General features: G+C 43.7%; 1 protein-coding gene across 8 annotated transcripts in view; it reads left to right on the top strand.

Moving 5' to 3' along the window:
• The window catches only part of CFAP43 (cilia and flagella associated protein 43), a 95446-nt gene that overhangs the window by 46386 nt on the left and 28319 nt on the right, over positions 1 to 20741 (top strand). For 7 of the 8 annotated variants that reach the window (XM_030569104.1, XM_030569102.1, XM_030569105.1 and 4 more), the window contains 6 exons: positions 528 to 638; positions 8176 to 8253; positions 11464 to 11589; positions 12125 to 12229; positions 13680 to 13796; positions 14165 to 14377. In XM_030569104.1, coding sequence (XP_030424964.1) covers positions 528 to 638; positions 8176 to 8253; positions 11464 to 11589; positions 12125 to 12229; positions 13680 to 13796; positions 14165 to 14377 — 750 coding nt within the window. The remainder of the gene's footprint in view (positions 1 to 527; positions 639 to 8175; positions 8254 to 11463; positions 11590 to 12124; positions 12230 to 13679; positions 13797 to 14164; positions 14378 to 20741) is intronic. The other variant, XM_030569103.1, reaches the window with a different exon arrangement.

Raw genomic sequence — 20741 nt, 5'->3', positions numbered from 1 at the left:
TAGGTGAAAGGGGGAAAATCCCTGAGATTAAATGGTCTTTGTTTAATTATTGTACTTCTGGGATAGAAATCTCATGAAAATGAGAATAGTTTTAGGGACCAAGGTTTTCACATGTCCTCAGATTTCACTAGATCTATTCAAATCTGCCATAGACAATTGGATTTATTAATGTCAGACTTATTTTTTATTGTGATGATGCAAAACAGTTTTTCCAGGTTTAATCCGTACTATAGTACATATGCATGGTAGCAAGGGTTTGCAGGCTCAGACTCTAACACAGCACTTACCAAAGAGATGAGAAGAACATTGTAATACATCTTCTGATGAAGGACTCCTTAGGAATCTACCTGAATTTTTCAATCTGCTATCTTAAATTTTCTCTTGTTTTCTCTGACTATTCATATTTGAGGCAGCTTTTATAAAAGATGTGAAGTATGAATAAAGGATTGAGTGGAATATGTATTGTCTGAACTAGGAATTGTGGAAACAGGTCTGTGTAAATGCCTGTCTTAAAATTTTAATGTCAGGAAGTGCTCCAGAAGAAACCAAGTGTGGAGGTGACGGATGAAGACAGCTACCACAACCTGAACATACTCAGTACTGATGAAATGACATGGCTCAACCAGAAAGTACAGAAGGTATTTTTATAGAATAGGCACCAACCAGGGCAAAAATATTCAAAAATGACTAGGGATTTTGGATGCCTCACCTTTGGGGACCTAATTTTCAGAGACTGGATACTCAGCACTTTCTGGAAATCAGGCCCCTTAAAGGTGTTGAAAGTTGGCTACCCAAAATCACTAATCATTTTTTAAAATCTTGGCCCAGGATTGTAAGCTCTTTGGGGCAGGAATTGTTCCTTTGTTATGTTATTGTGGTAGCACAATGGGGCCTCTACCCATTACTGCAGTAAAAATAATAAAAAATAAGACTCTATGACAACTGGAGCCATTGAGCAGCAGGCTACTTATACTGAAGCCCAGAAAGATTTTCTAAAAATGAGTCAGAAACTTGCACAAATGGATCAGCATCAGAAACCAAGCAAATGTGCTTCCTTCTTCCCGTGAGCCATCATACCGAATTTCACTGCATTGTTAAATCAATACTTAGGATTGGTAGGTAAATCTGAAAGACCCTGGGGTTGTTCCAGGCCAGTGTTGGAGTAACACTCCTGTGCAAAGAAAGGACCATATTTTAAAGACAGAAATGCCTCGCAGGGCTAAGGGTGAGAAGAGAGGAGACGTAGAGCTTTGTGATCTTGGCAACTGCTGATTTTATTGTTAGTATATATATTTTTCAAACACACAAATATGTGGCTGGTGAATGGTCCTCATGTAAGCTAGAGCTCTGTGTATCATCTGTGCTTTCGGGGGGAGGGGGGGAGTAAACAAAGGAAATGCCTGACAGATATAATTGTCTTCCTGGGTGATCTCAGGAAAGAGCACTGTTCCACATAGGGCTGATTGAGGGCTTTCAGATTATGAAGTCCATCTCACATCAGGATCACGCCCTCCCAGTTGCCATTAATGGCAATTGGGCTGTGTAAAGTTGTGAATCCACTTTGGAGAAGAGGAAGGAGGGAGCAAATTCCAGAGCCACTGAGGTACAGAGGAATTGTAAAATTTCCCCTAAGTGATCAATCTGCAAAACTGTAGAACCCAGCAGGCCAGCATAGCTACCAGAATGGGTATGATCTGTTAATTCACTTTACTTTTTAATTAGTCCAGAGGAAATTTTTGTTTTCTTTAGAATCCACTAGTATAAGGCTAGGTTATGCTAAAAGGACTTGGCTCTAAAACCTTTGATTATTAGATCAGATTAGATGCTCCTGTGCCTTCTGACACCTGAGGCAGCCCTATGTTTCCACCTCTGTATGTCAGTTTCCTGTTTTTTGCTGTATCATTATCTGTTTCCATGGCATTGACATCTTTCTCAATAGTTTTCTCATGTCATCTGTTTTCCTCTTTTCCATCTTCTAACAGGTAGTATCCAGACAAAGGCTTGTCTAGGAATACATTTTTTTTGACATCTGTACAACATCTCCAAACCACTTCAGTCTTCCTTCTCAAATCAGTTTCTCTCCCATCTGTTGACCAGTCCTTTGTAACACTTCAGTGTTGGTTATTTTATCCTGGCAGCAGACACCAAGTATTCTCCACAGAGATCTCTGATGGAACGTGTTACGTTTCCTGTTTTGAGCTTCTAGCATTTGCCAAGTTTCAGAAGCGTACAACAATGTGAGTATCACAAGTGACATTATGTAATGTTATCTTGGTTCTTGTGTGAATCTCCTTATTTTTCCAGATATTTACCAATCTTGAAAAAGCTCCACTTGCCTTTCCACTTCTTGCTTCTACCTCCTTATGGAGTTGCTCACCAGCACTGAATGTGCCTCCAAGATATACATGCTTGTTAACGATGTCGTACTTTTCTGTGTCAATCACATACCCATCATCATTGCTGACTCCTCATTCAGCGATCATGACTTTTTAATTTTCTTTTGGCGGATTCTTAATCCTACTTTGGCAGACTGACATTTGATATTGATTATAGTCTTTTTCATGGCACCGTCACTTGTGTCCAACAGAACAATGTCATCTGCAAAGTTTTGATCCTGAAGTTTTACTCTGTTCCACATAACTCCTATATCTTCCTCTGAGGATTTCAATAACTCAGTCCTGGGTTAGGGGTTGTTATAAAAGTGGATGGGTAGGGTTCTGTGGCCTGCCTTGTGCAGGAGGTCAGACTAGATGATCATATTGGTCCCTTCTGACCTATGAGTCTATGTTGCTCTTTTTATCACATAATCTATAACAATGCAGAAAAGAAGGGGTGATAAAATGCAATGCTGCTGTACTTCAATGACAATATCAAACCGATTGGTCTCTCCACCTTCTAGCCTTACACAGTGTTTTGAACCTTCATACAGCATTGTGATTGGTGACACAATCTTTCTAGGAAGTTGATATTGTCTCAGGATCTTCCATACTGATTCTCTGTGAATGCAGTCAAAAGCTGTGGTGAAATCTATAAAATTCAGGACTAGTCTTCTTTAGTAATCAAGCCCTTTCTCAATCAGTCATCTCAGGATAGAGAGGTGATCTATACATGATCTTTTTGGTTTGAAGCCTGTTTGCTCATTTTGCAATTTTTCATCTATATCCAATTTGATTCTGTTCAATAGTACACTACAGAACACTTTCCCACATACTGAAAGTAGTGTTATTCCTCACCAATTATCGCACACCATTTGTTGGTAATTTACAGATCACACCTTTCTTCCAGTCCTCTGGATAGAATTATTTTCTCCCAAACTGTATTAAAAAGTTTATGCATTTCATGTAGTACCACATCCTCCCTAGCTTTAAGCATTTCAGCAGTTGTCTTATTTTGACCAGGTGCTTTGCCATTTTTCAGCTGCCTAATTGCTTCCTTTTGTTCTGCTTCTGAAATTTCTAGCAGTGACATATTTAATTCTTTTCCTTCTTTGCATCCATCGATTTAGTATCGTTGATTCTGGCTGGTTAAGTATTTCATTAAAATGTTCTCACCATCATTTATTTTGTTTTACTTTCATTGTTAACAATCTTTTATCTTTTGATTTTATAATACCACTGTAACTCTGCAGCCATGATGACAAATTGCCTACATCTGAAATAGTTTGTCACCTCTCACTAATGTTTCTTCAGCTTCTCTCACTTTTTCATCAAGCTGTTCTTTCTTATCTATCCAACATGACTTTTTTACTTCTTTATCTTTTTTACATATTCCAGTTGTAATGTACATTGTTCTTCTTGTCATGTTACCTGTAATTTCCTCTCTTTTAAACCTTTTCTTTCCTCAGTCAGTTTCCATGCACCTGCCTGTATTCACTTTTCTTTCCTTGATCCTCTTGGTCCAAATGAAGTTGTGGCAGCTTTCCACAAAACATCTTAGAAGTGAGCCCATCGTTCCTGTATATCAGCATTCATTAACCACCACTCCTGAAATCCCTTTATGAGCTGGATTTTATAAACCTTCCTGGTTTCTAGGTCAAACATCTTCTTCACATCAAATAACATCTCTTTTCTTCTTGGAATAAAGCTAAAAAGACAAGCTAACTGTTCCGATGAAAACGTAGTGGTAAATTCTTACATGAGCACTTGTAAAAGATCAAATATCCAGCAACGATCTTCTCTGCGGTCTGCTGATGGCAATGTGATCCAGTTGTTTCTCAGTCGTTTCATCATTTGACTTCCATGTTAGTTTGTGTTTTCTATGAGGGAAAAGTGTCATTGCACAGATTATACATGCTGCACAGTTTAATGAATCTTTTGCTGTTGTCTATCTGCTTCTTAATTCCAGGTTTTAAATGTGTAAAATTGTTTATATCCAAAGATGTCAAAACCAACTTGGGCATCATATCACCCAGAACCAGAATAACATCATTAGCATAAACCTGGTTTAGCACGTCTGGTTTGCAATTTGTTGTAGAATAGCTTTTCCTTGTCCATCAGGATCATGGTAGGTGTGTAACACTGGATGATAGTTGTTTTTGTGTGTTTGTAATACAACATGACTGGTGTAAACATGTTGCCTTTTTGTCTAGGAGTATTTGTAATCTGTGTCAATGTCATCTTGCCTTAAACGGAGTATTGTGATGCTCTCTGAATGAAGTCTTCCATAACCTGCCCATCTCATTTTGCTCCACTTCAGGAATACTAGTATTAAACTGAGTCATTTCTCTGACTACTTGACTCAATTTGCCACTGTCTTACATGGTTCTTACATTCCAGTTTTAATTTTAACTGCTCACTTCTCTTGTTTCAAGTGATGAAGTTCCTCACAGGTTTGGTCCACCACCTTAATTCTTCCTTTCAGACTCATTCATTGTCAATTTGATTCCAAAAAGCCAATCTGATTCCATAATCTCCTCCAAATTGACTAGTTAAAACAGATTTTTGTAGCTGGATTGTTTCAATAACTAGTGATATTTTTACGTGGAGAGGTAGTTAACCTGACTCACAACTGTAGGTCCCATGGCTACTAATTCAGTATATTCTGAACAGCCCATCCTATTTATGAGTTTCATTCTTCCACCACTTGAGAGATGAGTCTGGTAGCTTGGAATGCCTCACATAAAAAAAATCTTTGCTGCCATGAGCAATCCTGTTAATTTCAAGGGGAGTTCTCCTGTGAGTTAGAATTATTCCTGTGGACTACAGAATTGGGTCCAACAAGATGATTGGGTGTCGTTTGTTGTTTGCAATCAATAATCCCATTGGGGGGTGTGATTGGGTGCCCAGATGGGCCACACTGAAGATGCCATACTCGGGGCACACTGCAGGGAATAGGGCAGCCAATCTCCAAAACTGGTGGTTTATTCTATAATTCACCAAGCCAGTAACAAAACAGCTTCTGTAATACCACACCAGTCACCAGAAAGCCAAATACAGGCCTCTTTAAGCATTCTAGCCCTTGACTTCCATCCAGGCAACCAAGTTAATATAGTGAGTGGTTACTGAAAACCTGGTTCACCAGTCCCAAAAGATCAGACATGGATCACCAGGTCAATATGAGTCTCAGATCTTACCCAATAATCACGCTGATGCCAATCCTTTTAGTAACTACAACTAAAGGTTTTAATAATAAAAGGAAAAGAAAGAAAAGAGTTGCAAAAGGTTAAAAGATCAATATACATACAAATATGGGTAAAGTCCTTAGGTCAGTTTCATAGCAGAGACGGTGAGGCTGCTGATTTTTAAAAGTCTTTCTGGAATCAATTTAAAAGGTTATTGTCCAATAGGTGGTCCAGGAGTATAGTCTGTTCAAGTTCTTCCATGAGAATTCCAGGGTAAACCTGGAGACCAAAGTCTATGGGATTTTTTTAGACCATCCCTGTTAAAATTTAAGCAGACCTGAAATGGGAGATCAAGCCTATGGCTATCCTTTATAGCTCCCTAGCAAGCTGACAAGCCTCTTGTCACAGCAGGATTATTGCTTTGAAGCTAATCATCTGTTTACTATGCATACACTGGTAAATTAGTTGCATTCATTCACATAATGCAATTAGCCGGTACTTCATTATAGCATAAAGCTGAAGACAATGTAAATAATATTATTAGTTTCCTGCAGTGTTTTACATCTTTGATCTTAAGGTTAACTGAACCATCTGCATGCATAATATAATGCAATTAAGACGTGAAAGGGAATTAGCATCTACAAACTAATGCGGTTACATTGTTAAACTTCTAACAAGATATAGGTAAACACAGACAAATACACTTAGCAGCTATCCTTCTCTAATAATCAGGGCTGGATCCAGGCACCAGCTGAGCAAGTGCATTCTTGGGGTGGCAGATTCTACTGGGCGGCATTCTGCCCACCCTAGGGCGGCACGGCCTCTTTTTTGTTTTGTTTTTTGTTTTGTTCGCCGATCTGGCTGCTCTGTAGGGAGCGGCGGTGCAGAGGAGGGGAGCGCCATGCTGGGAGCGGGCTGTGCGCTCCGTCTGCCCCAGCCGGTGCCAGGTTTGTAGCAAGCCTGGAAGGGCAGCCTGCGTCCTTCCCTCCCCGCCGACCGGAGCAATGCAGAGCTCTCCCAGCAGGTGGCGCGGCTGTTGGGGCCGCGTGGCAAAAGCCCCTCTGAAGCCCTGGCCACCCCACTTCTCCCTCTCCCCCCGCTCCCTCCCCACCCCCACCCGCCCGCTAAGCAGGGCATGTCTGCAATGCAGGGAGTCCTCCTGGCTCCGGCAACCCCCCAGAATTTTTTTTTCCCCTGGTTTACTGCTCTGGCCACGCCGCAGGTTTGTTTTTGTTGTTTATTGTTTTTTGCTTGGGGCGGCAAAAAAGCCAGAGCCAGCCCTGCTAACAATCCAGGCAAACATTAAACATTCTAGTCCAGGGGTCTCTAACTCAAATGACCATGACGACCACATGAGGACTAGTACATTGGCCCAAGGGCCACATCACTGACACCTTCCTCCCTCAGCCCCACCCCCACTCCACCCCTTCCATGAAGCCCTGCCCCCATTCCAACCCCTTCTCCGAAATCCCCACCTGGCTCTGCCCCTCCCTGCCCCCAGGGGGTGCAGGAGGGGTGTGGGGTGTGGCAGGGGCTCAGGGCAGGGATTTGGAGTGTGGAATGCAGGAGGGGTGTGGGGTGTGGCAGGGGCTCAGGGCAGGGGGTTGAGGTGCAGGAGGGGTGCGGGGTGCAGCAGGGGTTCAGGGCAGGGGGTCGGGTGCAGGGTGTGGCAGGCAGCTCAGGAAGGGGGTTGGTATGCAGGAGGGGTGTGGAGTGCAACAGGGGGCTCAGGGAAGGGGGTGAGGGTGCAGGGTACGGCAGGGGGCGGAGTACGGCAGGGGGCTCAGGGCAGTGGGTTGGGGTGCAGGAGAAGTGTAGCAGGGGGTTGGGGTTCAGGGTGCAGCAAGGGGCTCAGGGCAGGGGGTTTGACTGCAGGAGGGATTGGGGGGGCAGGCTCTGGCCCGGCGCACACTAGGGGCAGGGCAGGCTCCCTGCCTGCCCTGCCCCCCACGCCGCTCCAGGAAGCGGCTGGAACGTGGGAGAGCAGAGGCACAGGGGTGTGTGTGTCGCTGTTGCTTCAGGCACCGCCCCCAGCATCTCCCATTGGCCGGGAACGGGGTACCACGGCCAATGGGAGCTGCTGGGGCGGTGCCTGAAGCAACATCAACACACACCCCTGTGCCTTTCCTCCCGAAGCTTCCGTCCACTTGCCGCTTCCCGGAGTACCATGGGGGCAGGGCAGGCGGGCAGGGCAGGCAGGCAGGCAGGGAGCCTGCCCTGCCCCTAGTGCATGTCAGGCCAGAGCTGCTCTAGGTAAACGCTGGGGGACAACGGGGGACCGTGAGGAGCTTGCGGGCCGCAGAAAATAACCTCGCAGACCACATGCTGCCTGTGGCCACATATTTGAGACCCCTGTTCTACTCTACTTAACATGCCTTTGATAACTATCTGTAAGGAATGGTTCTGTTTACCATTGCAATACCCATTTGATAGGTCCTTGAGTTGCTTACAGGTCACCTAGCTTGCTGGTTGTTAATCCTTCACTGGTTCCGTGTTATGGGGTGGGGAGGGGTGTTACGTGATTTATTTCCCCAATAGATAATATTCTGTTTAGTCGTTTCATTTCTTTTCTTGTTCTACTTTCTCCCTTCAATCATATATTTATTGCACCCTAGGCCATCAAAGAAGAGATCAAAAAGTTTGCTGACAAGAGGAAAGAACTGAAAAAAGGAATTAAAAAGCTCCGTAAAACTGTGAGTGTTTGAGACTGTTCACAAATTGCTTCCATGGAAATTGGTTCCACCTGCCACCTTTAGTTTGCTTCCACGGATGCTTTAATAATACCTACCAGCTCTAGGCTCCATTTGCCACAAGCCCTGAGCAAGGCATAGCACACAGGTGCGCTGCGCTAGGAGCATACCAGGAACCAGACTTGAGTTCCCCTTTTACTTCAAAAGGGGAGTAATTTGTGTCAGCCCTATATCTTGTGCAGCTTACTTCCCCTAGTGTACCGATCCCTGCATGTCCTCTCACCACCCACTTGCAGAGGCTGCTGCCCCCTCCACGTTGATGTCTGTAAGGCAGAGCCTTACTAGCTAGCTTTTAGTTTGGTTCACTATGTACATGTCACTGCCCCTTTGCTCTGCCTGACTTCTCAGGCTGTGAGAGTTAGAGTACTAAAACAGAAATGAATCCTGCAAATAAACGCCCCATCTTATTATTAAAGCAAGGTATTATTAAAGCTAGTTGATGCCTGCCTCCTCTGAAGCATTCTGCGCTCTCAACTCCTGTTGATGTGCATGGGAGTCGAAGCCACTGGAAACTCAGCACCTTGCAAAATTGGTCCCGGAACAATCACCCTGAATTGTTTTAGTTGTGGGTGGTCCAACATCATAGGTCCTGATTCAACAAAGAGCCTAAGCAGGTTCCTGACTGTAATGAAACTAAGGGTTTGGCTACACTTGCAGCTGTACAGCGCTGGGAGTTAAAGCTGTCTTCGTACAGCCGAGTAGGGAAAGCGCTGCAGTCTGGCCACACTGACAGCTACCAGCGCACTGTCGTGGCCACATTTGCAGCATCTGCAGCAGCACTGGGAGTGGTGCATTATGGGCAGCTATCCCAGAGTTCAAGTGGCGGCAACGTGCTTTTCAGAGGTCGGGGGTGGAGTGTGACAGAGAGCGTGGGGGAGAGAGAGAGTGGATTTTTGGAGCCGACACTCTGTCAGCAGCTGCCTTGGAAGTTCCGACCCTCTCCCCCAGCCCTCTCTCACTCACTGAAAGCAAACAGCCCTCTTTGGTTTTTTCCTCACAGACCAAATAAGCAGCCACTCCAAAATGGACCCACCTCCGCCCGCCCGCCGTGCTGCTTCTCTCCTCAAGCCCCTTCCTTCCCCCTCTCTTCAAGCAAACACTAGCTGGGGCGTTCCAAAGGGAGCCCCCTGCCTGCCTCTGCGCATTCACAGCAAACAGGAGCTGTGTTTGTTTTTTTGATAAGCTGGTCCCGAAGCCCAGAGTTCACAACAAAACAAACAGAGGCATCACAACAAAACAAAGAGTTATCTTTACTTAAAAGGATTATGGGAAGGTTCCGGAGGTCAGTCACAGCGTACTAAGATTATTCCCTGTTTACACTGGCACCAGCGCTGCAGCAGCAGCGCTATACTCTTTATTCCTCTCGTCGAGGTGTAGCACAAGCAGTGCTGTAGCCAGGGAGATACAGCACTGTATGTGCCTTGCCAGTGTGGACGGGGAGTGAGTTACAGCGCTGTAAAACCACCACCAGCGCTGTATCTCTCAAGTGTAGCCAAGGTCTTAGAGTATATGATGTCTGCATTTCAAGCTAGGAGTGTGAGTCCCAGGTTGAGGAGACATACTTATGCTAGTTCTGATCAAGGTAGTATGCTAAAAATAGAGTGTAACCATGGCAGCACAAGCAACAGGAAGAGCTAGCTGCCCTGAGTACATACCTGCCTGAGACCCTAGGCAAATACTCAGGGTGGCTAGTCCTTCCTGACACTTGTGCTGCCATGGCTACACTCTGTTTTTAACATGCAAGCTGGCTGAGTGGGAGTATTTCTCCTCAATTTGGGAATTATAACCCAAGCTCAAAGTGTAGACATACCCTAAGAGCCCCAATTCAGGAAAGCACTTGAGCACTGGCTTAACTTTAAGTTAACTTAAAACATAACTTTGATGTAGTGGGCTGTACCCCCCAAAGGTTATGCTCAAATAAATGTTTTAGTCTCTAAGGTGCCACAAGTACTCCTGTTCTTTTTGACTTCACTGGGACTTAAATACATGCTAAAGCTAAGTACATATTTAAATGCCTTTTCTGAATAGGGATGCTTCAGTGCATCAAGGCCTAAGTGCTTTGCTGAAAGGGTTGGATTTAAGCAGGTGCTTAAAGTTAAGCATGACCTAAAATGCATTGCTGAATTTGGGCCACAGTCAGTAGTATTTTAATTCAATTTTACAGGCCTTTTGATTCAGTGCCTAAGCTCTGGACTGGGAAATGGGAAATCCTGGGTTCTGGTCCTAGCTCTGTCACTGACCTATCCTGTGACCTTGGGCAAGTCACTACACACCTGTGGCTTAGCCCTCTGCGTGTAAAATGTAGATGATGATAATATTGATAATTCAGGATCAAGATTTGCAAAAGAGAGTTTCTCTTTTAGAACAGGTTAAATTTTGGGTCTGTCACCTTTGACAATGTCTCTTTAAAAATGCCTGCTGTCAAATAAAATAAATAGATATTTATTAATACTAATATTTATATAAGTGATTTTCACTTTACTAAAAATAAAGCAACTCCCTCTTTAGAAAATTGGCAAACTCATACTCATGTTATGAAAGGTATTCAAGTTACATGAATTAAGACAACCATACAAAAATGCAAATAAGCTATTTCTTCTAAAGTGTTCATAGCCAGAATACTGAGCATGCTGTTCAATAAATAATCATTCTTAAAAGGAATTCAGACACTAATTTCAAATATCACATCTAATCCAGCTTAAAGAAAGAGGAACAAACCCCCATGAATATACAACCCTCTTCAGCTCAGATTGTGAAATCTACATGACGGTAGTTAAAAGTTTGATGATTTATAGAACAGCTCTTATCTGAGGGTATGTCTACACTGGAAACTTCAAAGTGCTGCTGTGGGAATGCTTTGAAGTGTGAGTGTGGTCGCGCACAAGCGCTGGGAGAGAGTTCTGGTAATCCACCTCCACGAGGGGCTCCCAGTGCTCGGAGCCTGTCTACACTAGCTCTTTAAAGCGCTCAGACTTGCTGTGCTCAGGGGGTGGATTTTTCACCCCCCTGAGCTAGCAAGTTAGAGCACTCTAAAATGTAAGTGTAGACAAGCCCTGATACACAGGCCTAATAATGTGCTAGAAAATAGTATTCCTTGTATTCATGTGCAGATGAATTCACTTTTGTTCCTTGTACTTTTAAAATAAAATTCAGATTCAGGAAATGATGTATGAAAACGAACAGGTGCCTGATATTGAGAGACTGGACCAGCAGGAATTCAACCTGGACATTGAAGAACAGGAAAGGCTGCAGGCGGAGAGTGAACAAGAAGTGGCCAGGGTATAGTAGAATGGCGTGGAAATGTTTTAAATGATAAGAATGGAAGGGAGAGAGGCTTAGGCAGGAGCAAAGAGAGAGGGAGCACAAAAGAAGCAAATCCAAGCAGAAAAGTTGCAAGGTGTTAAATTAATTAGCAGCCTAAATGTGATTTCCCCACTGTCATTAAATACATACATTAGCATAACAAAAGATCTCCTTGAAATGAACAGATCAAGTTGGTTATGGAACCGATCTTGCAGTCAAAAAACAACTTTGTGTCTTGGTCTGTGCCAAGAACTACCGAGTTCTAACCCCTGACTTTCCCACAGTGACCTTGGGCACATCACTTAATCTCTCTGCCTTTTTCTGCTGTAAAATGTTTAATATTTGTGGTGTGGTTTGAAGATGCGAAGTACTACAGTGTTTTTAGTGCTGAGTACTAGTAATGCAGAATGTCTGCGAAGTTTACTTGAGGAAACCATTGAAAATTGCTTTTATTTGCATGCCATCCTTTCTCTCTCCGCCCTCTCCCCTCCCCCCTCTCCAATCCCAAAAGGTAAGGAAGGAGATTGAGATGGAGAATCTAGCCAAATGCTATCTGCGTGACATCATCAAAAAGGAATGCTGGGACTCCATGTCCATAAAAGGTCATGCAATTAAGGTAACTTCTACTGTCACTTTATTTCATACCTTTCCCGTGCAGTTTGGGACTCATAAAGGTATTGAGGCTAAGTATGCAGGAAGCTTACCACAATTTGGGCTTGCAGAGCCTACAGGAAAGAACTTGCTGCTTCCCAAAACACATACAACTAGAGCTGGGTGACTATTTTCAGGTCAGCCACAAAACCAAAAGATCAGGAAAAATACTCAATTTGGTTTTGAAAATGTTTGGAATTTGTCAGCAAAGTCTGTTTGGAGCCAGCTTCAGCTAACATGTAGGCGTACATTCCCTGTTTGAACCTTTAGCCCAGTAGCTAGAGCACCTGCCTGGATGTGGGAGACCCAGGTTTGAATCCTCATTCTGGAGCAGGAACTTGAACTCAAAGCTCTCTCCTGCCAGGTGAGTGGGTTATACTGGGGTGAGTTGCTCTCAATCTCTCCTGTTGAACCTGTTCCACTTTATATGAATGCTTAAAGATTCATTGGGCCAAAGAGAGACGCCCTGAGAATGACTTGTATAGTCTAGTGATTACGCATCTGTGAGGTAGGAGATGTGGATTCAGATTTAATCTAGTTATAAAGTTCTAATAATGTGCTGGAAAATAGTATTTCATCTATTCATATATAGAAACATTTAAGTTTGCTCCTTGTTCTGTTTTTAATTTGTATTATGTGAATTGACTGTAATCTATTCACTGATTTTTTTCTAAAGGTTGCTCTGAAAAACTTTTTCTCAGCCAAAATTATCAGGTACAATTTGCAAATAGTTTTGAGTCAACCAAAACTGCATTTTTCAGTGAATAACTATTCAAATTTTACCCAGCTCTACATACAAACCTTTCGATATTTGCCCCCTGGAGTTTGGAGAACTGCGCAGCTCTGAGTTGGAGCATTGGATGTTGATTTGCAAACAAGCAACCCTGAAATTCCACTTTGTTACAGAATTCTTTTATGCAGCTTGCTAGAACAAGGAGCTTCTGAAGTAGATTAGCATTTACCAAGGCTAAATGCTATTATATTTGTATTATTTGTTAAGTGCTACTAGAAACACAAAGAAAGGCAACTCCCACCCCAGCTGAGCCTATAAATTAAATAGAAGGACAATGATTGGACAAATAAAAAGATCTCGGAAGATCCCAAAGATAGGGCAAACCTAAGCCTCAAGCCTGCACTCTAATTCCAGTAAAACTCCCTGAGTAAGGAGCACGGGGTCAGGTTCTTGAGTGGTTTTATTTTTATTTTTTTTAATTTTGAAGACATTTAAATCAACTTTATTTTAACTTCTCAAGACCCTCCAATATTTTGTATTGCTTATGATTACTCCTCAATTTTATTCATTGCAATAAAGCCAAGTCACTGTAACTGTTTACCAACTTGTTGGAGAACAGCTGAACTGAATGGTGTTTTAACTGGGGAAATTTTATTCTAGTCTTTTTTTCTCATTTTACAAGTGCTTCCATGCAGCCTATAAAGTGACAAATTACCCAATGAAAGAACGTAGCAAAGAAGAGTTGGAAGCCTTGGAAAGGGTACTGCAGTTAAAGAAGATTGAGTCAGCTGATCTTAAGGTACACTCTCACTCCTCTCAACTCCCCAGAAAAGTAGGAAAATATGTTAACTCTGGACCTTCTTCAAGAACATCTTAGCTATGCTTAAGCAGGTAGGCATTTGTTTCTAAGCTCCATTAGTAGCCCAAATAAAACTTAAAGAAGAAACAAAAATAAAAGGCATTGTTTATTTTAGTATAAAATAAATTTCATTTTAAGCATTTCGTCTGTATCCCAGAACTAGGGGTTAATTGTATTGTACCTCTTGAACTGATTACTTTTAGGAATTCTGTTAGCTATAAATGGAAGGACTAAGGGCCCTTTTCTACACAAATGATTCTGAGATAATGTATACAGTTGATCAACCTGCTGTGTTTTTGGATATTCAGATTCGGAAGGAGATTGTTGAGTTTCAGTCTCAGGCTATACCACCTAAGGAGGAAGGGGAGAAGGTGGAAGAAGAAGCTGTAACTGATGAGAGCACCTCCAATTCCCTGATCGGGAGCCTGAGTGCTCAGTTTGGGGGAGACACATCCATCTTATACCACCAAATGGACCTGCACACCAGGGAGGAGAAGATTAATCAGATCATATTACTGCAGGTGACCTCTTCATACATTTGTGTTACTGCATCGATACTATCACATATACAGGTTCTCAGCCAATCAGAGTTGCTGTTAGATTCTCTCTCAGCAATATACTTTTCTGCTGAATGAAAGTTTTCCTTTTCCTCCCAGCTCATAACTCCACCCTTGTTTAAATCCCTAGATAGCTCTATTATTTAAGAACTCCTTACTAGATGCCTAAAAAGCCACAATCCCACAACTGAGGAAGAAGGCTTTGCTGGTTAAAAAAAATGATCTGGTTTAGAGGGGAAGTGAAGGTAGCGATACAAAATTAAAATATAATATATAGCAAATGGAAGAAAGGGGAAGTTGATAGAAATGAATATAAATTATATGCTAGGAATTGTAGAACATTGATATGGGGAAACAAAGGGACACAAGAGAAATCTATGGCCAGCAGAGTTAAGGACAATGAGAAGGAGTTTTTTAAATATATTGGGAACAAAAAGATCCTGACAATGATATTGTTCCCTTCCTAGATGGAAATGGTCGAATTATCAATAATAATGCAAAAAATATAGAAGTGTTCAATAAATATTTGTTCTGTATTTGGGGAAAAACAGATTATATTGTCTCATTATATGGTGATAACACTCTTTCCATTCCACTAGTATCTCTCAGAAGCTACTAAAGTTAGTCATTTTAAGATCAGCAGGTCCAGATAATTTGCATCCACAAGTTTTTAAAAAAGCTGGCTGAGGAGCATGCTGGACCATCACTGATGCTTTTCAACCAGTCTTGGAGCACCAGGGAAGTTCAGGGAGACTGGAAGGAAGGTAGTGTGAAAGGTTTTTAAAAAGGATAAACAGGATGACTTGGGGAAATTATAGGCCTGTCAACTTGACATCAATCCTGGGCAAGGTAATGGAGTGGCAGATATGGGATTCGATTAATAAGAATTTAAAGTAGGGCAATGTAATTAATGCAAATCAGCGTGGATGTATAGATAACAGATCCTGTCAAACTTGCTTTTTTTTTTTTTTTTAATGAAATTACAAGTTTAGTTGATAAAGGCAATTGTATGCACGTAATATACTTAGATTTCTGTAAGGCGTTTGACTTGGTAGTATGTGACATTTTGTTTAGAAAACTTCAGCTGATAGGTCCCAAAATGTAATTGTAAAGGGGAAATTATCAGATGTGCTTCCAGCGGAGAACCACAGGGATCAGTTCTTGGCCCTATCCTATTTAACATTTTTATCAATGACCTGGAAGAAAACATAAAATCACTGATAAACTTCACAGATGACACAAATATTGGGGGAGTGGTCAATAATAAAGAGTTACGGGTCATTGATTCAGATTGATTTGGATCCCTTGTAAACTGGGTGCAAGCAAACAATGTGCATTTTAATACAGCTAAATGTAAATGTATATACATGTATAAGAACAAAGAATGCAGGCCATACTTACAGGATGCAGGACTCTATCCTGGGACGTAGTGACTCTGAAAAAGATTGGAAGGTTGTGGTGGATAATCAGCCGAACATTAGCTCCCAATATGATGCTGTGGCCAAAAGAGCTAATGTGATCCTGGGATGCATAAACGGGAATCTCAAGTAGGAGCAGAGAGGTTATTTTATCTGTTTGTGGCACTGGTGCAACTGCTGCTAGAATATTGTGTCCAGTTCTGGTGCCCTTAATTCAAGAAGGATGTTGATAAATTGGAGAGGATTCAGAGAAGAGCTATGACCTGACCCCCCTCAGTTCCGTCTCAACTATCCTGGGCCTGAGAGGAGCTCCCAGCAGTGTGATAGCTGATATCTTTCTTTACTGTGTAGAATAGTTAGATGGTTTGTTTACTAGTTAGATTTATTTACCCTTTTTCTTCTCTGTTATTTTTCTAGAAATTTTTTTTTCATTTATTTCTTACTCTTACCATAGTTCACGTTTACACTCGGGGCTGACCTGCCATAGTTCGAGCCAGGCCAGGTTCACCGGGCTTCAAGTGCTGCCTTTCCTGCCAGGAAGCAATCCCAGTATCAAACAGTCCCTTTCTATGAGTGCAATGCCTAGGTGAGAGACACATCCCACAAAAGTGTTCTCACTGCAGCAACTTAAAGGCTCGCCAGGAAGGACAGAGACCTGAGTCTAAAACTTATCTTTATGGCAAAGTCTCTGTGCCCAGCATCTGATCCCAGCCAGCAGATCCCCTCTGGACAGTGTTCTGCAGAGGCTTTACCCTCCTCTTTGAGGAAGGCTCATTCCTCAAAAAGAGTAATGAGGAAAAGAGCAGCAACTTCTCCTTCTAAAGAGCCACCGAAAAAGAAGCAGTCTCTGGCTCATTCCTTATCCTCAGTACCAACCGCACCACGGCTGAGTACATATGAAGCACTGGGATCCTCCGTCACCGCTGGTGCCGTGACATCTGCCAAACCCAAGCGGGCGGACTCTGAGTCAAAAGGCAAACAAAAGCCCATCTCTCCGTGGCGGTACCGATGGAACCGCCGAAAGACACCAGCACCAAGACTCTCCCCACAGACTATGGGACCATCACCTGCTCCAACAATGCAGAGCACACAGGTGTCAGCACCAATGTCTGCAGCTGCAACAGCATCGTCAGCACCGACCACTTTGGCGTCAAAACCATCAGCACCATGCCATTTTCCACAACACAAGGACTTGCTTGTGTCATCAGCACCTCAATCCCAGTTCTTTGGCACCAACATATTCCTGGTATGCATGGAACCAGGCCAACCTGCTTCACCACTGGCCCCTCCATTTTCCTGCAAGGAGGATAATGTGCAGCAAGGTGTTTTCTCATTGCACCACTCCTCTCCTGTCTGACCTACTGCAATAGGATCACCTGTATGGCCAACACCTCATCCCAGACCTGGTACCCAGACCTGGTATGGCTACCCATGGATCCCTCCCCTTATGCCATTACCAACACAGTGGCCTTATTGGGACCTCTTGACTGCATACAGGAGGCAATATCCCAAGCCCCCAAGTCCCTACAGGAAAAGGATTAGATCTCCTCCACCATCCTCTGTGGTTGCACCATCAGAGCCCATTGAGGGGAAGCTTTGAGGAACAAGAGGAAGCCCTGGAACAGGACAGGACACCACCTGCCAGTATTTCTTCTTCTTCCCCAGATGAGGCCATAAAGCCTCCACCACCCACAGGCGCGGACAATTTCAAACACTTTCAAGAACTCTTCAGGAGAGTTGCAGATGGCCTAGAGATCCCTCTAGAGCAGTGGTCCCCAACCTTTTTGTTGCCAGACGAAGGACCGTGGCGGCGGTGGAGCATCCGCTGAAATTCCGCCGAATTTCAGCAACGTTTCGGTGGCGATACCTCTCGATGATGTCGCTTGTCGGCGGCAAGTGGCATCATTGAGAGGCGTTGCCACGGAATTTCTGCGGTGTTTCGGCAACGACGCCTCTCGATGACGCCGCTTGCTGCCGACAAGCGACGTCATCAAGAGGTGTCGCCGCCAAAATGCCACAGAAATTTGGTGGCATTTCGGCAGATGCTCGACTGCCAGCCGGGACGCGGGCACATTTAGATGCCCCCACGGGCACCATGGCGCCCGCGGGCACCGCGTTGGGGACCCCTGCTCTGGAGGAGATTCCAGAGTCCCATAAATTTATAGACATCTTGCAAACTTTGTTGGCTTCAGAACTAGCGCTTCTAATAAACGATGCGCTCATGGAACTAGCCAAAACCATTTGACAGACCCTAGTAACAATGCCACTTACCTGCGAGAAAGACGATAAAAAGTGTTATGTCCCCTCAAAAGGGATGGACTTTTTATTTTCCCACCTAGCACCAAACTCTGCAGTTGTCGACCACGCAACCAGCAATAACAATATAGATCCACCCCATATGACAAAGAGTGGAAATGACTAGACGTTTTTGGCCGCAAGGCCCACTTATCAGCAACCTTGCAATTTCGAATTGCCAGTTACTCAGCACTGATGGCAAAGTGCAACCATGTAAACTACTCCAAACTTACAGAATTTATTAATCAGATCCCAGAAGAGAAAAGGGACGAATTCAAATCCATCTTAACTGAGGGTCATCTTCTGTCCAGAACTGTCCAAAAGCATCATAGCTTCACCTGTCCTGTTTGCCCAAGGAAGTACAGGCCACAGTGGAGAACCTCCCCTTTGATGGCCAGAAACTGCCTCAAAGAGAGAGAACGCTGTGGAAGAAACGAACTCTCAGGTTGGAAGCAACAAAATCGGAGATGGCTTTATTCAGGACATGCAATTGCATGGGAAGAACACAGCTAATAGAGAGCATCTCTGCCTCAGTTTCTCCAAAGTACAAGCCAAATCACACAAGCATTTATACCTCTTTGTGCCATGCATTAATTAAAAACATCTGCATTTTATTTAGGCTATTTGCTATCTATTTCAGTATTTTCTCACCTTCTCTTCTCAAACATTGTTATCTCACAGCTAGGTCACACTGACTAGTCTGCTGTTTTCCACTCACTTCTGATGTGAGCCCTGCTTAGGCTAAGACTTGACAGAACAGTTGCTCTGTCTCTGACACTTAAATGGCTGCACTTAAACCCTCTCTTTCTTTCCCTGCTTCCACAACGCCCTCCACACCCTGAAAGACACTCAGGCATCTCTCTGCATCTTGGGGATATACACACTTGCAACCAAAAGAAAACAGGGTAGATATTATCCCTACCAAAGCACACAATCCACCCTATACACTCAACAACAGAGACACTACAAGACACAGAGGCAGAGACCTTCAAGGTGTCAACTACATCCACCTCAATCATCTGCTTCTCAACCATCCTCTGCTAAACAACAATTGTTGAGGGTTTGGTCGAAAGTCCAAGCAACCTCCTCCACCCACTAGTGCTGACGCCATCGTCCATCCCCATTTTGGTCACTGTTTGACCCCTTTCTATTTGGCATGGACTTCCATCACCGTAGACAGATGGGTCCTAGAAATAACCCGTACAGGCTATGTGGTACCGTTCTTCTCCATCCCCCTTACCCACCCTCCCTCCTCAGTCCCTTTTTAGGGACCCCTCTCACAAACAACTTCTACAGCAGGAAGTTAACCACCTATTACATCTGGGCACCATAGAACCATTACTATCTCAACACAGAGGGAAGGGCTTTTATTCCCAGTACTTCTTAACCCAGAAAAAGAACAGAGGATGGAGGCCTACTCTACACCTCAGAAAACTCAACAGATTTGTAAAGGTCCAATGGTTCCAGATGGTCACACTAGCAACAATAATACCAGCACTCGAACAGGGAGACTGGTTTTTGGCCCTCGACCTCCAAGACGCCTATTTCCATGTTACCACACACCCCGCTCACAAGAGGTTTCTCGGATTTACTCTGAGAAGCTTATTTCCCTGCTGCCACTAGCCTGGCAATAGCTTGTCTCTCTCTCTCCCTGCTTGTCTCTGCCCAGAGGAGAGTTTTTTAAAGGCCTCAGTCAGCCCTTAATTCGATTCAGGTGTCCCTAATTGATCTGAGGTAACCCCTTCTCAGCTTGTAGGAAAAAGGGCCTTTAACATTCTAGGGCTAACAGGACCCTTTTATAGCTGTCCGGCCTGACTTTGTCACAATACAGATAATGACAGACAACATTGCCTGCATGTTTTATATAAACCGACAGGGAGGGATGCATTCACACTCCCTATGCACCGAAGTTATGAAACTATTGTTTATCCGGCACAATGTCAGAATCTCAGCCTCGACTTTCCAGGTCATCAAAATACTACTGCAGATACAATGAGCAGAGAAGTTTCCTGGGATCATGAATGGGAACTAAACAATGTGGTCCTACAGAACATATTCTTCAAACACTGGGGTCACCCATCCATCGACCTCGTCACAATATCCCAGAACTACAAATGCTTGAGAGCAGATTTGGGGCCCCAGTCCCTGAGGGATGCCTTCCTCCTCAGCACCCCTGAGATACATATTCCCCTGATCCCTCTGTTATCAAGGGTGATACACAAAACATGTACCAATAAGGCCAAAGTCATACTGATAGCCCCAGTGTAGCCCAGACACACGTTAACTATTGCAGATGATGGTATGCGCACCACACTCCCTTCCACCTCCGTGAGATCTGTCACAGGATGCCGACAGGTTCCCTATGCATGCCTGGAGAGACTTCATCTCAGAGCATGGCTTCTATATGGTTCCCTCATGATGAACTAGCATGTTTGGAACAAGTTAAAGACATATTACCAAACAGTAGAAGGACAACCATGCACAATACTTACCTTCACAAATGGAAGAGGTTCTACATGTGGTGGCAGAACAAACAAATTAGTGCCATTTCTGCACCCCTACCCTTGGTATTGAACAATATCTTAAGACTAAAGACATATGGACACTCCATTAGC

This window comes from Gopherus evgoodei, chromosome 7, assembly GCF_007399415.2.
Source record: "Gopherus evgoodei ecotype Sinaloan lineage chromosome 7, rGopEvg1_v1.p, whole genome shotgun sequence".
In the NCBI taxonomy this organism is placed as follows: domain Eukaryota; kingdom Metazoa; phylum Chordata; order Testudines; family Testudinidae; genus Gopherus; species Gopherus evgoodei.
The sequence above is the reverse complement of the archived record's forward strand: the minus strand, read 5'-3'. Positions and strand labels throughout refer to the sequence as shown.